Raw genomic sequence first — 18841 nt, 5'->3', positions numbered from 1 at the left:
GTGGAATACCTTAATTACAGTTTTTCATGTGATGATTTATGATCTCACACTACTCGTGTCACTAATGGTGTGGCCAAACCAACAGGGACACTTTATGGTAGTAGTTACTTATGGTGTAGACATTTGTTGTTTGCCACGCCCCCCCCCCCCCCCTCACACACACACACACGCGCGCGTTTTGTAGTTTCATTGTAATGATTACAATCAATATAATCTGTCACTGTGATTGCTAATCTGTAACAATGTAGTAGCCATAGATTCTAAAGGAAATTTGCTTGTTTCAGAGCCCAAGTGGGGTGTCTTCGGAGAGTGACGAAGAACCTGTTAGTAAACATCCACGTCTTACAGGAGCTGGTGATACTTCAGATGAGGGTTCATATTTTGAGGTTAGTGGATCTCAATGATGATATTGTATGTAACTGTATGTGTATGGGAACCGAAGTACTTGTCTGTCAAGTATTTTGTGTAGGCTGTTATTTTGAAGGGCCGAGTTGTAAACATGTATCCAATTACTCCAATTTTGTTATGGCTTGGTGGCTACTTTGACTATTTGACCAAGGGAGGCCTGGTAGTACTAAAAGTATGCAGTAATGTGGAAGCAAGTTCGATACACAGGAAGCAAACGGGTGTTGCGGTGATGGGCTGCAGCTAATAATATAGTTTGTCCTTCATTTGTTGGGTCTTAAAAGTGTATGCCATCAGCCCTAACAAACTATGATAATATGATAGGGCAAATGACCATTCTTCAGGGCACTTGTGATGACAGTGTTCTCTTATTTAATTGAGAATTGCAGCTTTAATGATATTGTAACTGTGACAGGCAGTCAAGTGAAAATGAGGCAGATGGAAAAGTAAGTAAACTGTTTATTACTCAGAAAGTAATCGCCATAACTGTTACTACATTTATGCCACTGTGAGGTGTGGAAAAATGTTTTTGGTTGCCTGGGAAGCCATCATTGTACCCAGATATGCACTTCTTCATCTGAAGCAAGTTGATGGCCACAAATGTCTCTCTTCAGGGCACCAAAAATACAGTAATTGTGTGGGCAGAGATGGGGCTGTATGGAGGATGCGTAAGGGCTTCCCAATGAAACTTTGCAGTGTAGTCAAAACAACCATGGCAGCATGTGGGCAGGCATTATCCTATAACAGAATGATGCCGCCCACCAACATTCGTGGATGTTTGGATGCGATGGCACGTTCAGTTTTTGCAAAGTGCCCATGTTGCCAAGTTTGTTTCAACTACACTGCAGAAGTTTTGCTGGAACTCCATACAGTACTGATATCTCCCTATGTAGTTGCCACATTTTCAAAGCCCTGATGAAAGACATTCATGGGTGTCAGTTTCCTTTGGACAAAGAGGTGCATGCCGGGGTACAAGCATGGTTTCATAGGCAACAACAAACATTTTTCCATAAAGGTTCTGACCATCTTGTCTAACCGTGGGATAAATGTATTAACAGTTATGGTGATCATTTTTAAATAATAAACAGTTTACTTACCTTTTTTCCAACTGTATCATTTTCATTGAATTGCCACTTGTATATCAGGCAAATCTCCATAATTATGGACAAAACTTCTCTAAAATCATTTACCGCAATAAGGGTCAGCACTCTTAAAAATTTTAATGTCCCAGTGTTATTCAAAATCAGTATTTGGTAGTACAATAGTCGTAGAATTATCTTTCAGAATCATTAAAAAAAAGGGGGCAATTTGAATAAATACTTCATGGAGTTACTGCTCCATCAAATTTGTATTGAGTCACAAGCTTTTTACGTCTTTCTCTGTTGTCATCATAAGCAGACTGGATGCAAATGTGATGTGGCCATGAAAAACTTATTCAAAAATGCAGCTGTGAAAACCTATCTTGTCATGAAGGGCAGTTTGCTTGTGACTGGTACAGTGTGCATTTAACCATCAATGTATGTGTCTGTGGCAGTGTCTCTGATGGTGTATGTGCATTTTGTCAGTGCCAACCAACACGATGTAAATTACCACATTTCCACAAATTTCAGTCCTTTGAGGGACAATATAAATGTATCTTTGATAACTAAGTAATTACATTGCTGTTGTATTGTAATTCTATACTTTCAGTTGTGCTTGATAATTCCATAATTCTCAATTGTTTTTTCTTGAGAAGGTTTCTCCTTGTTCTCTCTTTTTGCCATCTTCAGCTGCATAGGTTTTATTTCTGCAAACTAAATAAATGTTTCTCAGCAGTAGCGTATGGTGATAATAGAATATTTTTTTTTGGAAGAGTCGATGCTACTTGGGTTGCAATTCTGAAACAAGTATATGATTTCTACTCTAGTGAATTTCATGAAGGTCAAAGTACTGGAAGTTAATGGAGTTAAGGTATGTGTCTTTAGTTGGCAAATCTACTCAGAATCAAAAACTTGATTGGCAAATGGCTTGAATCTTTTATGGTGTCAGGAAAATTCACTCTGGAGTGGTACAAATTCTTCAGTAAATTGTAATGATATTGTCAAAAATGCGGTATTCATTGGTACCAGTTGTGCCTATAGTTTGCCGTATTGAATGACATAAATACTTCATTTAAAATGGCAGCAAAATAGTGTGGCAGGAGGAACAGTGGCTGCCTTTTTCTAATACACATATGTAATGTAATATAGAAATAATTCCTGTAATTATGAGAGTGTATAGATAAGCACTATTCATAATTTGCTGTTGGTATAATGTATAGAAATTGCCTGCAGTGGCCACTTTTGTCTATTAATATATAATGTCACTCATTCTACAAACCTGAAGGCTCTTCTTCATGATGGGATTTATGAAAACAGTGAATGATTTGATAGTCCACTACTTGACTGTTGATCTGAATCTGAATGCTACCAGAAAATTATTGTGATGTTACACGGGTTAATATGGTGCCCTGTCCCCACCCACCCTCCATAATGAGTGGAGTGACACTGACTAAGACACTGGACTCATATTTGGTTTGGGACTCTGTATTAGAACTTCAGAACTGTAAATTAGACTGTGAGGAATTACATTATTCACAATGTTTTAGCGAGGCAAGCTTCTTTCCTTGTTCAATAAGGTATTTATCAGCCAAATATGTCACAGCTACATGTCACAAAACGTAGTGTTAGTTATTTCTTACATTTTTCATAAAAATGTGGTCATGGAGTTCCATCTCATCAGTTTATGTTAAAATATAATTTATCTTTTTCTTGTGCATGTTTTAAGTGTTTTGTTATAATAATTCCTTCTCTGTAAACAGGATGACTTGGAGGAGCTATGTGTGATGGAATCAAATGTAGATAAATGTGAAAACCTTCAGCCAAGTCCTGCCCATCCTCAAAACACTGAATCTGATTTTAACATGGTGGGTGCAAGTGGCAGTGTATGCAGGCCAACTAGTCTTACCAGAGATGGCTTTGCAACTAGTGAAGATTGCAGTAATTTCAACAGGTCAGGAAGCAAAAGCAAAGTCTCTCTCTCTCTCTCTCTCTCTCTCTCTCTCTCTCTCTCTCTCTCTCTCTCTCTCCCCCGCTCTCTCTCTCTCTCTCTCTCTCTCTCTCTCTCTCTCTCTCTGTGTGTGTGTGTGTGTGTGTGTGTGTGTGTGTGTGTGTGTGTGTGGTGACAAAATTATGTTCTCACCTAAAATCATCCAGTATATGAACAGAAGCACTTTCTCCACACAGTTAAATTTCTTAAGAGCCTGTATGGTAAAGTCTTCTGTATGTTGGCACTGGAAGTATGCAAGATTATATTGCAAAAAAAAAAAAAAAAAAAAAAAAAATATTCCAAGATGCACCACCTGTGTAATTAATTTTGACATAAATTTGAATTCTGAAATTCATTTTATTGATCATAAGTTATACTACTCCATTAAATTATCTTTTATGAAAATCTTTTTCACAGAAAGCCTATTTTCTTTAAATATTTTTGATGTGTATTATTATTTACTGCTGCCTATTTTAAGTTTGGCACTGAACTATAAAAAAATGGTTGTTGATGAACTCGAAGTTGGTCGTTTATCTCTGATAATTTGTTGTAAAAATTGTGTTGAACGAAGACTTATTCATGTTTTGTGAAATTCTAAAGTATGTGTTTCTGATGTAAATACTGGTAGGAATGCCAAATGTTACAATTATAAGCTTCATTTTTTTTTTTTTTTGTTACTTAAATGTAACTTGCGTTTTCAAAATTCATTTCATAAAATAGAACATTTCTTTTATTAATTTACTTGCCTCATTCCCAGGTCAAATTGGTTGGCTAACAACATTGGAACTTTTTACTTCAAACATATGGACACTGACTCTGATCAGGACAAGGAAAAGATTAAGAGTGATGTGAGTCCTGGAATATCAAGGATCTCAGTTAATGATGCCAAGTCTCAGGAAGAGTCTTCAGAAGATGATGAGTGGACATACACACCAGGCAGCATTCCATCAAGGCAGCGTAATCGTAAGAGTGACTGCTCAAGTAATATGTCAGAAGTGACTGTCCGTAAGAGCTCTGCAGCAGTGAAGTTAGATTTTGGTAGCAGCTCATCTGAAGGAACTTCAAGTAGTGGGAAAAAAAATTTAGAACCTTCAGCAGAAGAGACAAAGAACACTGAACTGTCAACCTCCCCTCTGAGGAGGAAAAGCAAAGAGCAGCTTGTAAAGAGAGCACTAGGCAGAATTGAACCTGAAAAGCTTCAGAGTGATAAGAAAACATCTGGTAAACCCATGCATACACAAAGAGTTTTTGAACCACTTCTTTTGGACCCATTCTCTGATCCACTTGTAAGAGCACAAGCAAAGAGTGCACGTACCAAAGAATGGCTGAGACTACATGCCCAGGGCCTGGCCACAGATAAAATGCAGGTAAGTAATCTCAGGAAAACTTATAACAGAAAGTACACTAATTCAGAGTGATCATAAGGCTACTTAGGAATTAGTAATAACAGAATGGAGAGAGATTCAAAGGCACAATTTATATTAAAATACTGGAAATCTTTTAATATCTGCAAACTCAACCACTATTTACATTAATAGCAGAGCATCAGACTGGCTAAAATCTTGAAAGTTTGTGACCAAATGTAAGGACTCATGCCTTTTGTACCTGGTTATGAAACTTATAAAAGGTGATAATTTGAATTGTTTTTTGTGCTGATTCAGATCAGCAATATTGCTTCAGTCATCAAACAGCACATAAACAACACTGAGAACTTTGCTCAGTCTTGTTTATGTGCATTTTGATGACTCAGCACCCCTGAAATTCAGTTGTCTGTTACCTTTAGTTCTTAAACTTCACCAGAACTTCCCATTACCATAACCATTGTTTCTGAAGAGTTTACTGCAAATCTGGTGTTCGGCAAAGAGCTCAGAATTTCTACAGAGCTTACTACATTTTTGCTATTTGTGTACAAAAAGATACTGATGTCAGTCTTTATACATTGCATTGTATGTGTAAAAAGAATTTTGCTTCCAGTAGCACCTGCTGTTTTGTGCTAAGAATATCACACAAACAGTTGTTATTGTATAGGTGGTGAATGGCCTTAAGTTATGAGTATTTTAACAGAGCTCTGTGAAATGCCCTGTTAACTGGCTACTGCATCAAAAATTTATGACTGTGTAGTGTAGAAAATGTAAAATTCATGATGATGATCTGGAGTTGTACATTAGAAAACATGAATGTGATGATGTTCTAGGGTACCTCCTTTTGGGATTACTTTATAGGAACAATATTTCTGACCATATTCTTCTTGTATTCTTAGTACTTCAGTGGTAACACCAATAAAATTTCATTTCATAAAAATCAGAACTTTGTGGTGACTTTCTTTAACAATTCTTAAATTTGTTTCTTTTAACAGCTCATGGACAGTTGTGATGCTAGCGGAGAATACACAACAGGTGATTCTGAAGCTGAAAAGGAATCTGTATCATCCGAAGATCAGAATGGAAGTGTGTCAACATGTCGAAAAGGTAGTTCACTTCCAGGTTGTGAATCAAGATCAGTGTCAACAGATGTACTGTTGGATCCAGAAACAACACCTGTAGCAGAGAAAGCTCCTGCCCTCCCTTCTTTGTCTCCAGAGCAAAGTGGTACAAAGGTAATAAATAACCACATCACAGTAGTAGATCTTCATTTATGTTGTTCCAGTGATAATACATCAAAAGAAGAAAGCTGTTATTTTGGACAGAAATAATGCGAGGAAAAAAGGAGAGGACTGTATAAAATTTAATTATATCCCTTAAAATTCCTCTCCCATGTATGAAATGCTTTTCTGTAAGTTGTATCTGAGTTCCTCTGTAAGCTCAATAAACTCAAATAAAACCCTTCTTGTCTCCTCTGTCAATCACTTTGACCACTAAGGCATCTTCCAGGATTTGAGCTGTTTTTCAATATTTTGTATTAGTCTGCTTTTGTTCCATGGATGCAGCAAACTTCTCATAGATTAATGTAATAATGTGGCTGTGAGATAAAGTAATTGCAAGTGTGACAGTTGCATAGTTTAGATATTGGTTTCTATTTAGTTTTACAGTCCGCCCTGATAGCTGAGTGGTTAGCATGATGGATTGCCGTCCTATGGGCCCGTGTTCGATTCCCAACTGGGTCGGGGATTTTCTCCACTCAGGGACTGGGTGTTGTGCTGTCTTCATTATCATTTCATCCCCATTCGGTGCACAGGTTGCCCAATGTGGCGTCGAATGTAATAAGACCTGCACCAAGGCGGCCAGACCTGCCCCGCAAGAGGCCTCGCAGCCAGTGACGCCAAACACTCATTTCCATATTCCATCTAGTTTTACAGAGGAATGACGATATTTGTGAACATAGTTTTTCTCGGACACATTACACTTCACCCCCAATGAGATTTCTTAACAATGTGTTTTATTTTATAGAAACCTTCAAATTTTTCAGGTTGTCATGCGTACAAAACGGCGTCAGAATCATGGAGAACGCCCATGGAGTGTATCAGGCATAACACAGTTGGCAAAAACTGCAGCACAGTCTGGAAAAAATGAACCTCTTGCACAGTTCTCAATATCAGAAAGTGCTATAAACAAAATGGCTACAACTCCACCTGCTGCAAAAGTTGGCTCAAATGGTGCAGTGCATGGAAATCTTTCGTCATCTACAATAGATGAAGTGTCCGTAAAGGCTGCAGAAGGATCTGGTTCAAGAACAAGTTCTCTTCGCAGACGGAGAATGAGGCTCCGCAGGAGGACAGGGGTAATTCTGTTTTGCTATTACGGAAGGTTATCAGTTTAAATAGTAGAGAGTTTTGTACTCCTTTTGTGAGGCCAGGAAGAAATTGTAACTCAGTTTTGACTCTGTTTTGACCAGTCTCTCCATAATTATTTATTTATAGCATCACAAGTTGTGCTGCTACTGATAATTAACACTCTGTCATTTAAGGCTTTCAATAGTCCTGTAATGTTTTGAAACACTTCATAAAGCATAAGCCATGAAATCTCAACATAGGTCTAGAGTCACTCTGTTCAGCACCCAAAGTATTATTATAAAGTCTTGATCTCACAGTCAGCTTGTTTAGCAACAGGTTTAGCATTTCTGTGTTTTCACGACCACCAGAATCTGTGCTAGACTGGACAGGGGGGGGGGGGGGGGGGGGAGGAGGAGTACAAAATAGTTCAATGAGAATTGGAAATCATGTTGTGACAAGAATGTGACCTAAGTAACAATACAATTGTACTCTCCATTTTTTTTATTAAAAGGAAATAAACATAACGCAATTTCAAACAACCTCAAGCTTTACTGTATCACAGTGTGTAAGCTAAGTCATGATAATTTTTGTAGGCTCATGTTGTAATGTATGTGGTGCTGTATCAAAGCTTTAGATTGTTGGAGATCGTACTTTCCTTGTAATGAAACATTGGCAAGTACAAATATGTTGCTAGTTGGGTCATGCACAGTTTTATTTTCAGTGAACTACATTTTACTGATTCTCTGTTATTTCAATGTACCACAGATGCTGATTATAGACCAAACACTAAAACTCATCAAATGAAGTCAAGTAAATTTTACTGTTATCTTCAATGTGTTGTGGAGCATGGTTACAAACATTTAGGTACCATTATGAACTTGCAGATTAACTTTAAAGGAAGTTAACAATAACAGGGTAGCATATGTCCAAGAAATGGGTATTTTTAAGTGTGCATTGCTTGTTGAGCGTCTTTTCCTATGATTTTTTTGGGTGGGTATAGGTTTCTATTTCTTCAGGTATGCACATAAGTATCCTATCTTGTTGTATGCAGAATTACAAAGCTGTTTTCAATACTGTATGCCATATGTCTCTCTTGTGTGTAGTGAGCTGCAAAAGTGCATGTATTTCCTTAGTTTTTTTCCTTTTTAATTCTGTCTGTTCCTTATGTTGTATTTTAAAACTCCTTCTGGTTTGTCTGATGTAGTCAGCCGTACAATCAGAGCAATAAATTTTGTGTATGCCTTGGTTTTGTTGTAAGTCTCACATTGTGTTAACATCATGTATTTAAAGATGTAACAGTGAAGGTTGAGATTTATAAGCAATATTTACATTGTGGTTTTTTAAAATGATTACTGAGACTACATGAGACATGACCATAGAAAGGAAGCAATACAAATTGTTCTTTATGTTGCACCTTGAACTGTGTCAACCGATTCCTTTAGACATCGTCAAATTATAAATTTTATAAACGATCATTATAGTTGTTATTCCAGGCTATATTTCACAACCAGCAAAGTTCCTTTTCTAGTTGATAAGCTTGTGTGGCCTGTTCCTATTGAGCCAGGTGACATGATGCAGCAAAAATAGTGACATCAGTAGATGTTGATTTATGATCAGTTCCAAAAGCATTATCTTGAATCATAACTATGGAAAGATTTAAAAACTTTACAATCAAGCACCAGTGTGCTAACAATATAAAGTTAATATTGTTATGTATCTTACTAAAGATGTTTGCAAACTAGTTAATTTCTTCTTGAGAGCCACTGAATAAGATGAGGACATTGTCAACATAACAGTTTTAGTAAATTGTATGGCAATTAATTTCGGTGTGTTCTATGAAGAATTTATTTTCCAAATGATTGATGGAAATGTGGATAGATATTGTTTTGAAAAGTAAAATAGTTATGCTTCAGGACAAGTTCCATCAATTCAATAATTTCCCAGGGGAAAAGTGTCTTTTGCATTAGCAAATGATTTTTTATTGCTGTAATCATTTTGTTGGCAGGAATATTATTAGACATGTTTGCTACATCACACAAATTGAACCTTGCATTAGCAGGAATACAGATATTTTTAACTGCTTGTGCAAGTTTGTAGCTATTTGTTGCGTAGTAATTGTTTTGAAACATATAATGATCTGTTAATAATTTATGATTTTTTTTCCTCCAGTAAACAGCTAGGTTTATTTATGTTAACCATTGGTCCAGGAACCTTGTTCTTTTGCATTTTAATGTGTAGAGGTAGAGAAGGTGTTCTGGGATTCATTATTTTCAGGTTCTCTCTTTCTTTTTTTTATCTTTGAACTGAAAGCAGATACTATCTATAACATTCCTGATATCTTTAGTTTTGTAAATAAAGCGCCTTTTCTTGCTACACTTTGATTTATTCCTCCCAGATGCATTAGAATTTTGTTCACTCCTATGGCCAGTCTCACCTGTTCTGTTTAATCAACTTACAAACACAAGTTTCCTGGACAACTGCCGCCCTGTTATTGATGAATTCCTTTGAAACTGATATGCAAGTTTGTAACTATACCTGAATATTTGTATACTTGCTTTGCAAGCAGTCCAGGATGCGTCCAAGCTACACTAATGCCCTCTATAGTTCCTTTTGGCTCAACTCTTGCATGCTAGAGGATGTAACTTCACACTCAGCTTGCATGCTCCAACCACTGCAAATAGTTTATGCTTCTATTAAATCTAAAAAAATATTTTTAACCTCTTTTACTGGTAATACATGCAATTTATAATTTTTGAATTTGTCATACAGCTAAAGCATGACAGTGTTTTTATTGTATAGAATTGTGCAGTTCATATAATGTTGTCAATCCTATTTTTCTTGCAGTGTCATAGTGCACATAACTTTTACTCCTCTACAGTATAATTCAAACCTTTTACTCTTACCTGTACTTACATTCTACATATGTGACCTTGTTTTTTCACCTTCTAACACTCTGTTGTGTGGGAGTTTTCAGAACCCCTTGAAAATGGCTTAATGTGAAGCCAAAACTGGTGGTGGACTCAATGAAGTTCCCAATAGCAATTGTAATGGCTTTCATTAATTAATTTGGGATGGTTGACATAACAACATTACCCAATGGTTCCTATGCTTCTCCGACTGAACTAATGCTCCATCACTAGGGACCCCATTGTTGAGGGGAGACAAATTTTTATTGTCACTGTAATATTATCATAACTGAAGGTGGATATGGAAGTCATCTATCTACTGGTTAACTCTGTAGACTTCACTTTATATTTTTGTATGAGGTGGAAATAGCAAATGAGTGTGGGATTCAACTAAATGGATCTTGCAATTTTAATATAGCTTGCAGGTTTCACATGTTATGATGAGCAATATGATGTCAGATTTCAGCAGTCTGAGATCAGCCATGGCACAATACTCTTATACTCGAAATGAACTGTCAGGCTGTGGACACAAATTCAGTTTTATGTTGTTGTTAACTAATTATGAAACACAGCACACGTCAGTTTTAACCAAAATGCTACTGGTTAGTTTTTGTTGATTTCATCGATCACAGTATAAGAATTGAGGTTCCCAAGTTACAGTTCGTTAATTATACGAAACACACTGATATGCAAAACTGAAGGAGGAAAGTAACTCTTGCATGATGTCTCACTGCCAATTAAGATAGCTGAATGAAACTTCGACCATGTATAGAAATATATGCTACAATATAGTACAGAAAGTAACTGAAAGAAATACGCAATGAGACAAACAGGAATGACACTTTGATTCAAATACAATCATTACATTGAAGTCATAACCATTAATGATGGTCCCCTGGACATTGCAAAATGTAGGACATGGTTTTTAATAGGGTGTGTGATCACCACAGATGCCACTGCATGATCTGCAACTTGCTCCCATGTGGGCTGCAAGGTTTGTAAGGAAAATCTAGGACATGGTACTTACTAGGAACACAATTTGTCTATTCCTCTGCCAGAGCAGTTGACAGCTGTTGTATGGTCATTACACAGTCTCACTTGTTGCCATATGAGGGTATGTACAGAACCACTACTCAGACTGAGTGTATTCTCATCTGAGAAGAATAAGTGGCCCCACTCCTTATGCTCCTGGCGTCATCAAAAATGGTGCCACCAAAGTGCTGGTATTGCTGGAACAAAAGGTATATTATTTACTGGGCAAAGGGACCACTGTGGAGCATGATATTGTGTACCATGCAGTCCTGTTACATGAGGTTGAAATTGGACCCACTGTTTGACGTGGGTCCCCTCTTGCTTACTTCAAAATGTAGTGGTCATTTGCTGCTGTAGTTGACCTTGGTTGGATATCTTCTGTTTCAGGCAGCAGTGCCTGTGGTTCTGAATGCTCCCTGTGCAAGTGAAACAATCCTCCCAAAGTTGTCCCTGGGCCGTCTTGTAATGAACAACACCACCACAGTGCACCATAACTGCTCACTGATTGACACACACAGTCTTTTTCTTGTTCCTTCAACTACCTCATGTTGTAGGCCAGTCACATTTGGTGCTATAGTCACGACTTCACACCCTGCTACATCCAGCTTTCTGTGCATGACTGGTAGACCTGTGACAACATTCCCTTGCACTTCTATTCATTTCCACTGAGTTGTTAATAATATGTTGCCTTACTTTGTCTGTCTTGCCCTTAAAGTTTTGCAGAACACTGTCCATTTTCCTCTCAGGTGTGCAATTGAGTCTGATGTACAAGTTGTACTACATTTGATTTCAGAACCATAAAATCCATCTTATGCACTTGTAAAGCACATAGTATCTGAAAATCCTCAACTGATAACACTGTCAAGAACGTAGAAAAAAGAAAGTATCCACAGATTTGTCATGTATTTGGGTTTTGTAACTAGTGGCCACCTTGATTCTGTTTCAACCACAAATACTATAGTCTGTTCACAAGGAGATGAATGAATTCTGATCGGAGTGTGGAGAGCAAAAGAAGCAAGCTGTGCCCGACCGACTCCCAGGACAGTCTGCTGAGGGGCGAGGGATTGTGCAGGGGAACAAGCTGCACTTACACCATGCTGTGGTGGCACTACAGTTGTGCTCATGTATCAGTTTACGCTCCAAGAAGTGTTGACGGTGCCATGTACTGTCCTCCATACCAGCTGTCAGTTGCTATGTATTGCACATCTACAAAAGTAATAAGAGAGATGGGCGTAACAAAAACTTACAAGATTCATGAAACTGAAATTGATAACTTCATGTCAACTGATAGTGTTTGTTGTTACTAATTTCATATCTATTCTTATACACAATTTGAAATTGAAACGAGCCAGTCATATAACTTACATTCCAGCAATAAAAATAATGACTGAAATTTTGAAAATTCATAAGCATATGTAACACTGAATTGTAAGTGCTCATAATTCACTTAGAATCAGACTCATTATATTCCTCATCTCTGCATAACTACTTGCAAATGAGGGGCCGCCAGGGTAAATGAATGCAGCATGTGACATAATACTGGGACGCCAACCCTGAGAACCTTTCCACATAAGAGAAATAGTACCAGGAGATCTTACAATAAATATAATTGCTTTCACAGACATACACAAAATGACAATTTTAAAGTAATTCAGATAAAGCAGAATGCAGTTTCAAAGAACTGTTGAATTGAAAAATTTGATTTGAAATTTACGTCTTTTTGCCAGAAGTTTCTGGTGATTTTCCATGATTATCTTTACAAAAATTCTGAAGTCTTCTCACCTGTATATGTCACTGTTCATCTCACTGGCTGAGAGAGGGGTCAACAAATTCTTTGTTTTTCGTCACCTGGTCCCAACATTCAGCAACATTATTAATTATTTTTCTAGCTGCACTTTGTGAAGTGCTACACCTTGCCCTTTTGTGGACGAGAGGAAATAATGTATAGTACTGCCCATGATGGGCCAAGAACTGCTTCATCACTCGTGAAGAGATGTGTTGATTTGTGATACAACACAACACAGGATAGCACAAGGATTACTTCACTATGGCTATGTACGTAAGGTTCTATATTAGATCACTATAGTTCAATTGTTTTATCTTGGCGGTTCGCGCATGCCCACCCAGACGCGGGAGATTGCTGTGTTGCCAGTTGCATGCACCAAGAGAAGAAGCGCCATAGTATAGTATAGTATAGTATAGTTTGCAAACTTACGTTTAGGGGGGGGGGGGGGGAGCACGCAGTTTATGAAGTAAAGCCACCACGGCCGCATTAACCCTTTCGCTGCTACAGAGACGTGCTCCCCGCATTCCACGCTGTGCGCGATTTTGTCATCATTGCACTGCTCGCCTGTGCAGACACATGGTGTTCCGACTGCTTTGACACACTTATCATTCGATTTCACAAAAACTATTTGGCCCAAAAATTTGATTTTTACACATCTTCTTGACTGATACCTTCCCCCCATAAATGACTTAATTTTGTTTCGATATTCAACACAGTTATTTTGTAGTATTAAATGTAGTAAACCATTGCACAAAATTTTGAAGAGTTTGCGGAGGTAAAAGTCCACAGCGTATACTTTCTGTATGGTCGATTTTAGTTGCCACTAGAAATTTCAAAAAATTACATTCAAACGAATAAAATTCATGAAGTAAATAACTTCAATATTGTTTTTAAATAAAGAAAATATTAAGCACTGAACAAGGTTTGAACTCGGAACCTTCTGCTTAGCAGCCAAACACTTTAAACATTACGCTAATGCAGCTTGTCATTTAACAGACTTCCTTGAGGACTTAAAAGAATCACACAAAATACCAACAAACACTGTTGGTATGACTATGAAATACGTTTCGTCGAAGTGCATCAGGAAATAAACAATTACCGCTGTTCTTTATTGTGAAAAAGTGGTTAGTGAGAAGAATTTTCTTGCTATCGCCTGAATTAGGAGGCTTATTGCTTGTTTGGTTTAATTAATTAATAGAATATGAAGCAATTGGTATGAAGAATACTTTTTCCAAGCATTCTTTTATAGAAAGTCTGTTATCAAGACATTGCTTTTGTTCAGTTACTTTATTTGTGACTGAACGTTTCTAAAACTGAAGACACTCGTCCGTGATCTGCACTGCAGTCGAACTGTGGCAACGTCGTTTTCTGTTCATTGGCTGACACTGTTTTGTGACGTCAGATGCGCAGAATGAACCTAAACTCAGCCGCCGTCATAAATGACTGGCACTTTAATGTTGGCAGTGGTTGGACATAAAACATTAGTGGGCCAAAGTTGAAATTCCTGCCAGTCCAGAAATAGGGAGCCTTTGTTCATCTCTTTGTGGGCAAACGGTACTGGCTGCTGTATCGGTTGTCAGCTGCCGTGTTTTGCGTGTCTACAGAAGTAAAAACTGAGAATGGAGCATAACAAAATCTTACATAATTCATGAAGTTGAAATTGATAGTCTCTTCATGTTGCGTAACGGTGCTTCTTGCTACTAGTTCCCTATCAGTTCTCAAGCAGACAATTTGAAATTAAAAAGAGCAGCAGTAAAACTTACATTGTAGTAACAAAAAGAAGAAATTTTGAACATTTATTAGTATATATATAACACTGGTTCCCATCATAGCACTGAAGTTAAGCACTTTCGCGCTGGGTCACCGTCCGGGTCTGCCAAGTACTGTTTGCAAGCGAGGTTCACTCACCCCTTGTGAGGCCAGTTGAGGACTGAGTTGGTTGAGAAGTAGTGGCACTGGTTAAAAAACCTGTCAATGGCCGGGAGGGAGGTGTGCTAACCACATGCCTCTCTATATCCACTTCGGTGATATCTCAGAGCTGAGGATGACACAAAGGCCGGTCAGTACCGTTGTGCCTTCAAGGCCTGTTTGGATGGCTTTTTTCCTTTTTTAACATATGTAACTCTAAAGTGTAAGTACACACACATTGCTTAGAATCAGTTTCATTATATTCCTCAAACATGCATAATTCACTATTATTGTCGCTACTGTCTGATTCAGCATATCAATAAATATTTCGTCCACTATGAGTTCAACAACATTGTTGTGCCTTCCAGTAATCATCATCTAGTTGTTGGGTTTTTTCACAATGCCCTTGTCAGTCATCAGCAGTTGCTACCAGGAGGGATTCGTGGGCAGTCTTAAACCGATATTTATTGGAAATGTCCCACGAAATGTTGTACTCTCCAAACAACCTTTCACTTTTGCCCAAGCCAGTTCCATGACACTTAAATCACAATTATAGGGTAGCAAGTGGATGATCATGTGACCTTTCTCTTCAGTCATTTCATATGCCACATATTACTTTTAGCAGCTCTATATTCTTCAATTGAAGAGAACAGATCTTGCTTCACGATGCTTACATTGCAGGTGACACCCTTCTCTTGCAGCCATTGCAACATCATCACTTGGCTTCATAATTGTGTTTGTCTGGTGGTTTGTTATGGCATGGAAAATTGTCCATCACAGTGACAGCCTGTGTTGGAAGATTTGGGAGAATCATATTCACAGTGCAGGCACAATTAATTGAGTAAAAATAATGATTACAGTCATTTCTATAAAGAGGTAATAAAAAAAATTACAAGTGATGGGACTTGAACCCACTATCTTCAACATACTAACCAAATGACTTGAACCACTGTACTGCAATGATTTTCTTTTCTTTCTGCCCCCCCCCCCCACACACACACACTCTCTCTCTAGTCATTCATTTTGTTGATTATATGCAAACAGGGGTCCATCAGGGTAAATTATCTTAGGATGTGATATAATACTTGGGATCTGAACCTGCACAACCACCTCTGTGGTTTCAAAAATTGGATCCCACCCCTGGGGACCGCTCCTTCTAGGGAACGGTAAATAATAGCAAGGTGTGGGAAAACACCTGGGAAGCCTCCCCCTGCGGGTCCGGGGATTAGAATAGGCCCGAGGTATTCCTGCCTGTCGTAAGAGGCGACTAAAAGGAGACCATCCCCCTCACGGGGGTAGTTAGCGCCTGCGTCCGGAGACGGACGGTTTCCCGACCTATAATCGTGGTCTTTTTGGTTTTTCACTTCTCGTTTCTTCATTCCTTTTGTTGGTTCCTTTTTTTGCTGTTCTCCACTTCACTGTCTTCCTTACTCTTTCCCTTGACTTCTCCTTGCCTTCTCATTGCCTTTTTCTCCTTGCCTTCTCATTGCCTTCTTCTCCTTGCCTTCTCATTGCCTTCTTCTCCTTGCCTTCTCCTTGCCTCCTTCTCCTTGCTTTCTCATTGCCTTCTTCTCCTTGCCTTCTCTGGTCTCCGCCTCGGCGTTTGAGACAGTCTGTCCTCTTTCTCCCTCTCTCTCCTTTTTCCTCTTCTTCCTTCCTCCCTGTGCGTGTCTGAAGGCCGACCCACGCGTTCGCACGCGTAGCCGGTGACGGGGTAACGCGTAAGTCCCCGCCCTGGGTAGACATGTAAGGCACGCGCGTACCCCCTGGTAAAGGCCAGGCCCGGGGAGGGGTGATTGCCTGAGCTGATACCTTCTGACCATGCCGATTGGTCCCTCCGTCTGTTTCTCGGGAGGTGTGACCTGAGGTGTAAACATTCACCTAAGGCGGGAGTGCCCTCTGAGAGGGTCCCCACAAGGAAGGAGCGCGCCATCGGAGACGCTGGCAATCATGGGGGATTCCTCCGCAATGGATTCTACTCCATCGCTTTCGACTTCGACCCACAAACGGAAACGTGACCAGCCAACAGTGACAAAAATACTACCGCCTGCCCCACAGTTCCTCGTCGTTTCTCGATCTGAGGAAGGAAAGGATTTTTCCTCTGTCAACCCTTTCGTTATCCAGAAGGGCGTCGATGCCATAGCTGGATCTGTCAAATCTTGTACCAGATTGCGTAACGGTACCCTATTACTCGAAACTGAGAGCGCCTTTCAGGCACAAAAACTGCTTCGGGCCTCACTCCTTTACACATTCCCTGTCCGGGTGGAGGCTCACCGAACTTTGAATTCGTCTCGTGGTGTGGTCTATACTAGATCCCTCGACGGCTTGACTGACGAGGAGATTCAATCTTTCCTCGCTGAGCAGGGCGTGACGGCTGTCCATAGGGTCATGAAAAAGGTCAACAATGACCTTGTACCGACCCGGACACTTTTCTTAACCTTCGATAGTGTTAAGCTGCCATCGCGCATCAAGGCGGGCTACGAGGTCATTTCAGTTCGCCCCTATGTCCCGACACCTACGCGCTGCTACCAGTGTCAGCGTTTCAATCACACTCGACAGTCTTGTTCCAATGCGGCTAAATGTGTCACTTGTGGCAGGGATGCCCATGAGGGTGACTGTCCACCTCCGTCTCCTCGTTGTGTGAACTGTCAGGGTGACCATGCCGCATCCTCCCGCGACTGTCCTGTCTATAAGGAAGAACGCTGTATCCAGGAAATTCGAGTCAAGGAGAAAGTGTCCACCTCGGCTGCTCGCAAGCTATTGGCTAGTAGGAAGCCCACGCTGCTCCCAGCGGGGAAATACAGCACTGTCCTCGCCTCTCCTCGGACTACCCGGGAGGTAGCAACCCAGACATGCGATCTGACCTTCAGCACCACGGTCGTCCGTTCGGCCAGTGCTAAGATCGCGCGGTCGACGTCTCCTCTTCCTCCCATCACCCCACAGACACCAGCCACTTCCTCAGCTTCTGCTCAGTCGAAGACCCCGAAGTCAGATGCACGGGCCTTCAAGAAGGAACCATCCCGTGCAGACTTCCTCCGTTCCTCGACCTCCCAGCCTTCGACCGGTACTTCCACCAAACGTCCTTCTAAAAAGGCGCATAGGAAGCACAGTTCTCCTTCTCCGCCGCGGCGCCTTTCTTCTCCTGCGCCACCCAGCGGTTGCCGCCCCAGGCCGTCATCCGTTTCGCCTGGCCGCACCGCTGGTAGCCGAACATCTGGCCGTTCACCGGCGGAGGAAGCTCCCCCTCCCGGCCATCCTCCTGAGATGGCCGATGACCCTATAGACCCCATGGACGATGACTGTCTGCCTCCTGCTAGCGGCGGCAGTGCTCGCTCGAAGCCAGGCCCTAAGCGGCCTTCGAGGTGACCCCTTCTTTCATCTTCCTTTTCTTACGATGGCACTTATTAACTGGAATATTCGCAGCATTCGCTCCAACCGAGAGGACTTGAAGTTGCTGCTCCGCTCGCATCGTCCGCTCGTCGTAGCCCTCCAGGAAACGAAGCTACGCCCATGCGATCACATTGCCTTGGCACACTACACCTCTGTGCGTTTTGACCTACCCCCTGTGGTAGGTATCCCAGCTCATGGAGGGGTTATGTTGCTGGTCCGGGATGATATTTACTACGATCCCATCACGTTGCACACCGGCCTGCAGGCTGTAGCCATCCGCATTACTCTCCCCACTTTCACGTTTTCCTTTTGTACCGTTTACGCTCCATCGTCATCTGCCGTTACCAGGGCAGACATGACGCAACTTATTACTCAGCTACCTGCACCATTTTTGTTAACTGGAGACTTCAATGCCCACCATCCTCTTTGGGGCTCTCCAGCATCCTGCCCGAGGGGCTCCTTGTTAGCAGACCTTTTCAACCAGCTCAATCTTGTCTGCCTCAATACTGGCGCCCCTACTTTTCTTTCGGACACATCTCATACCTATTCCCATTTAGACCTCTCTATATGTACTCCCCAACTTGCACGCCGGTTTGAGTGGTATGCACTTGCTGATGCATATTCGAGCGACCACTTCCC

At 40.4% G+C, this 18841-nt stretch overlaps 1 protein-coding gene across 1 annotated transcript in view; it reads left to right on the top strand.

Annotated features, from left to right (window-relative positions):
- LOC126248471 (klarsicht protein) overlaps positions 1–18841 on the top strand; it is an 892903-nt gene that overhangs the window by 670206 nt on the left and 203856 nt on the right. Inside the window, exons 10-14 of the mRNA XM_049949484.1 lie at positions 285–386; positions 3245–3435; positions 4229–4838; positions 5828–6067; positions 6877–7188. Coding sequence (XP_049805441.1) covers positions 285–386; positions 3245–3435; positions 4229–4838; positions 5828–6067; positions 6877–7188 — 1455 coding nt within the window. The remainder of the gene's footprint in view (positions 1–284; positions 387–3244; positions 3436–4228; positions 4839–5827; positions 6068–6876; positions 7189–18841) is intronic.

The sequence above is a fragment of the Schistocerca nitens genome, chromosome 3, assembly GCF_023898315.1.
Source record: "Schistocerca nitens isolate TAMUIC-IGC-003100 chromosome 3, iqSchNite1.1, whole genome shotgun sequence".
In the NCBI taxonomy this organism is placed as follows: domain Eukaryota; kingdom Metazoa; phylum Arthropoda; class Insecta; order Orthoptera; family Acrididae; genus Schistocerca; species Schistocerca nitens.
The sequence above is the reverse complement of the archived record's forward strand: the minus strand, read 5'-3'. Positions and strand labels throughout refer to the sequence as shown.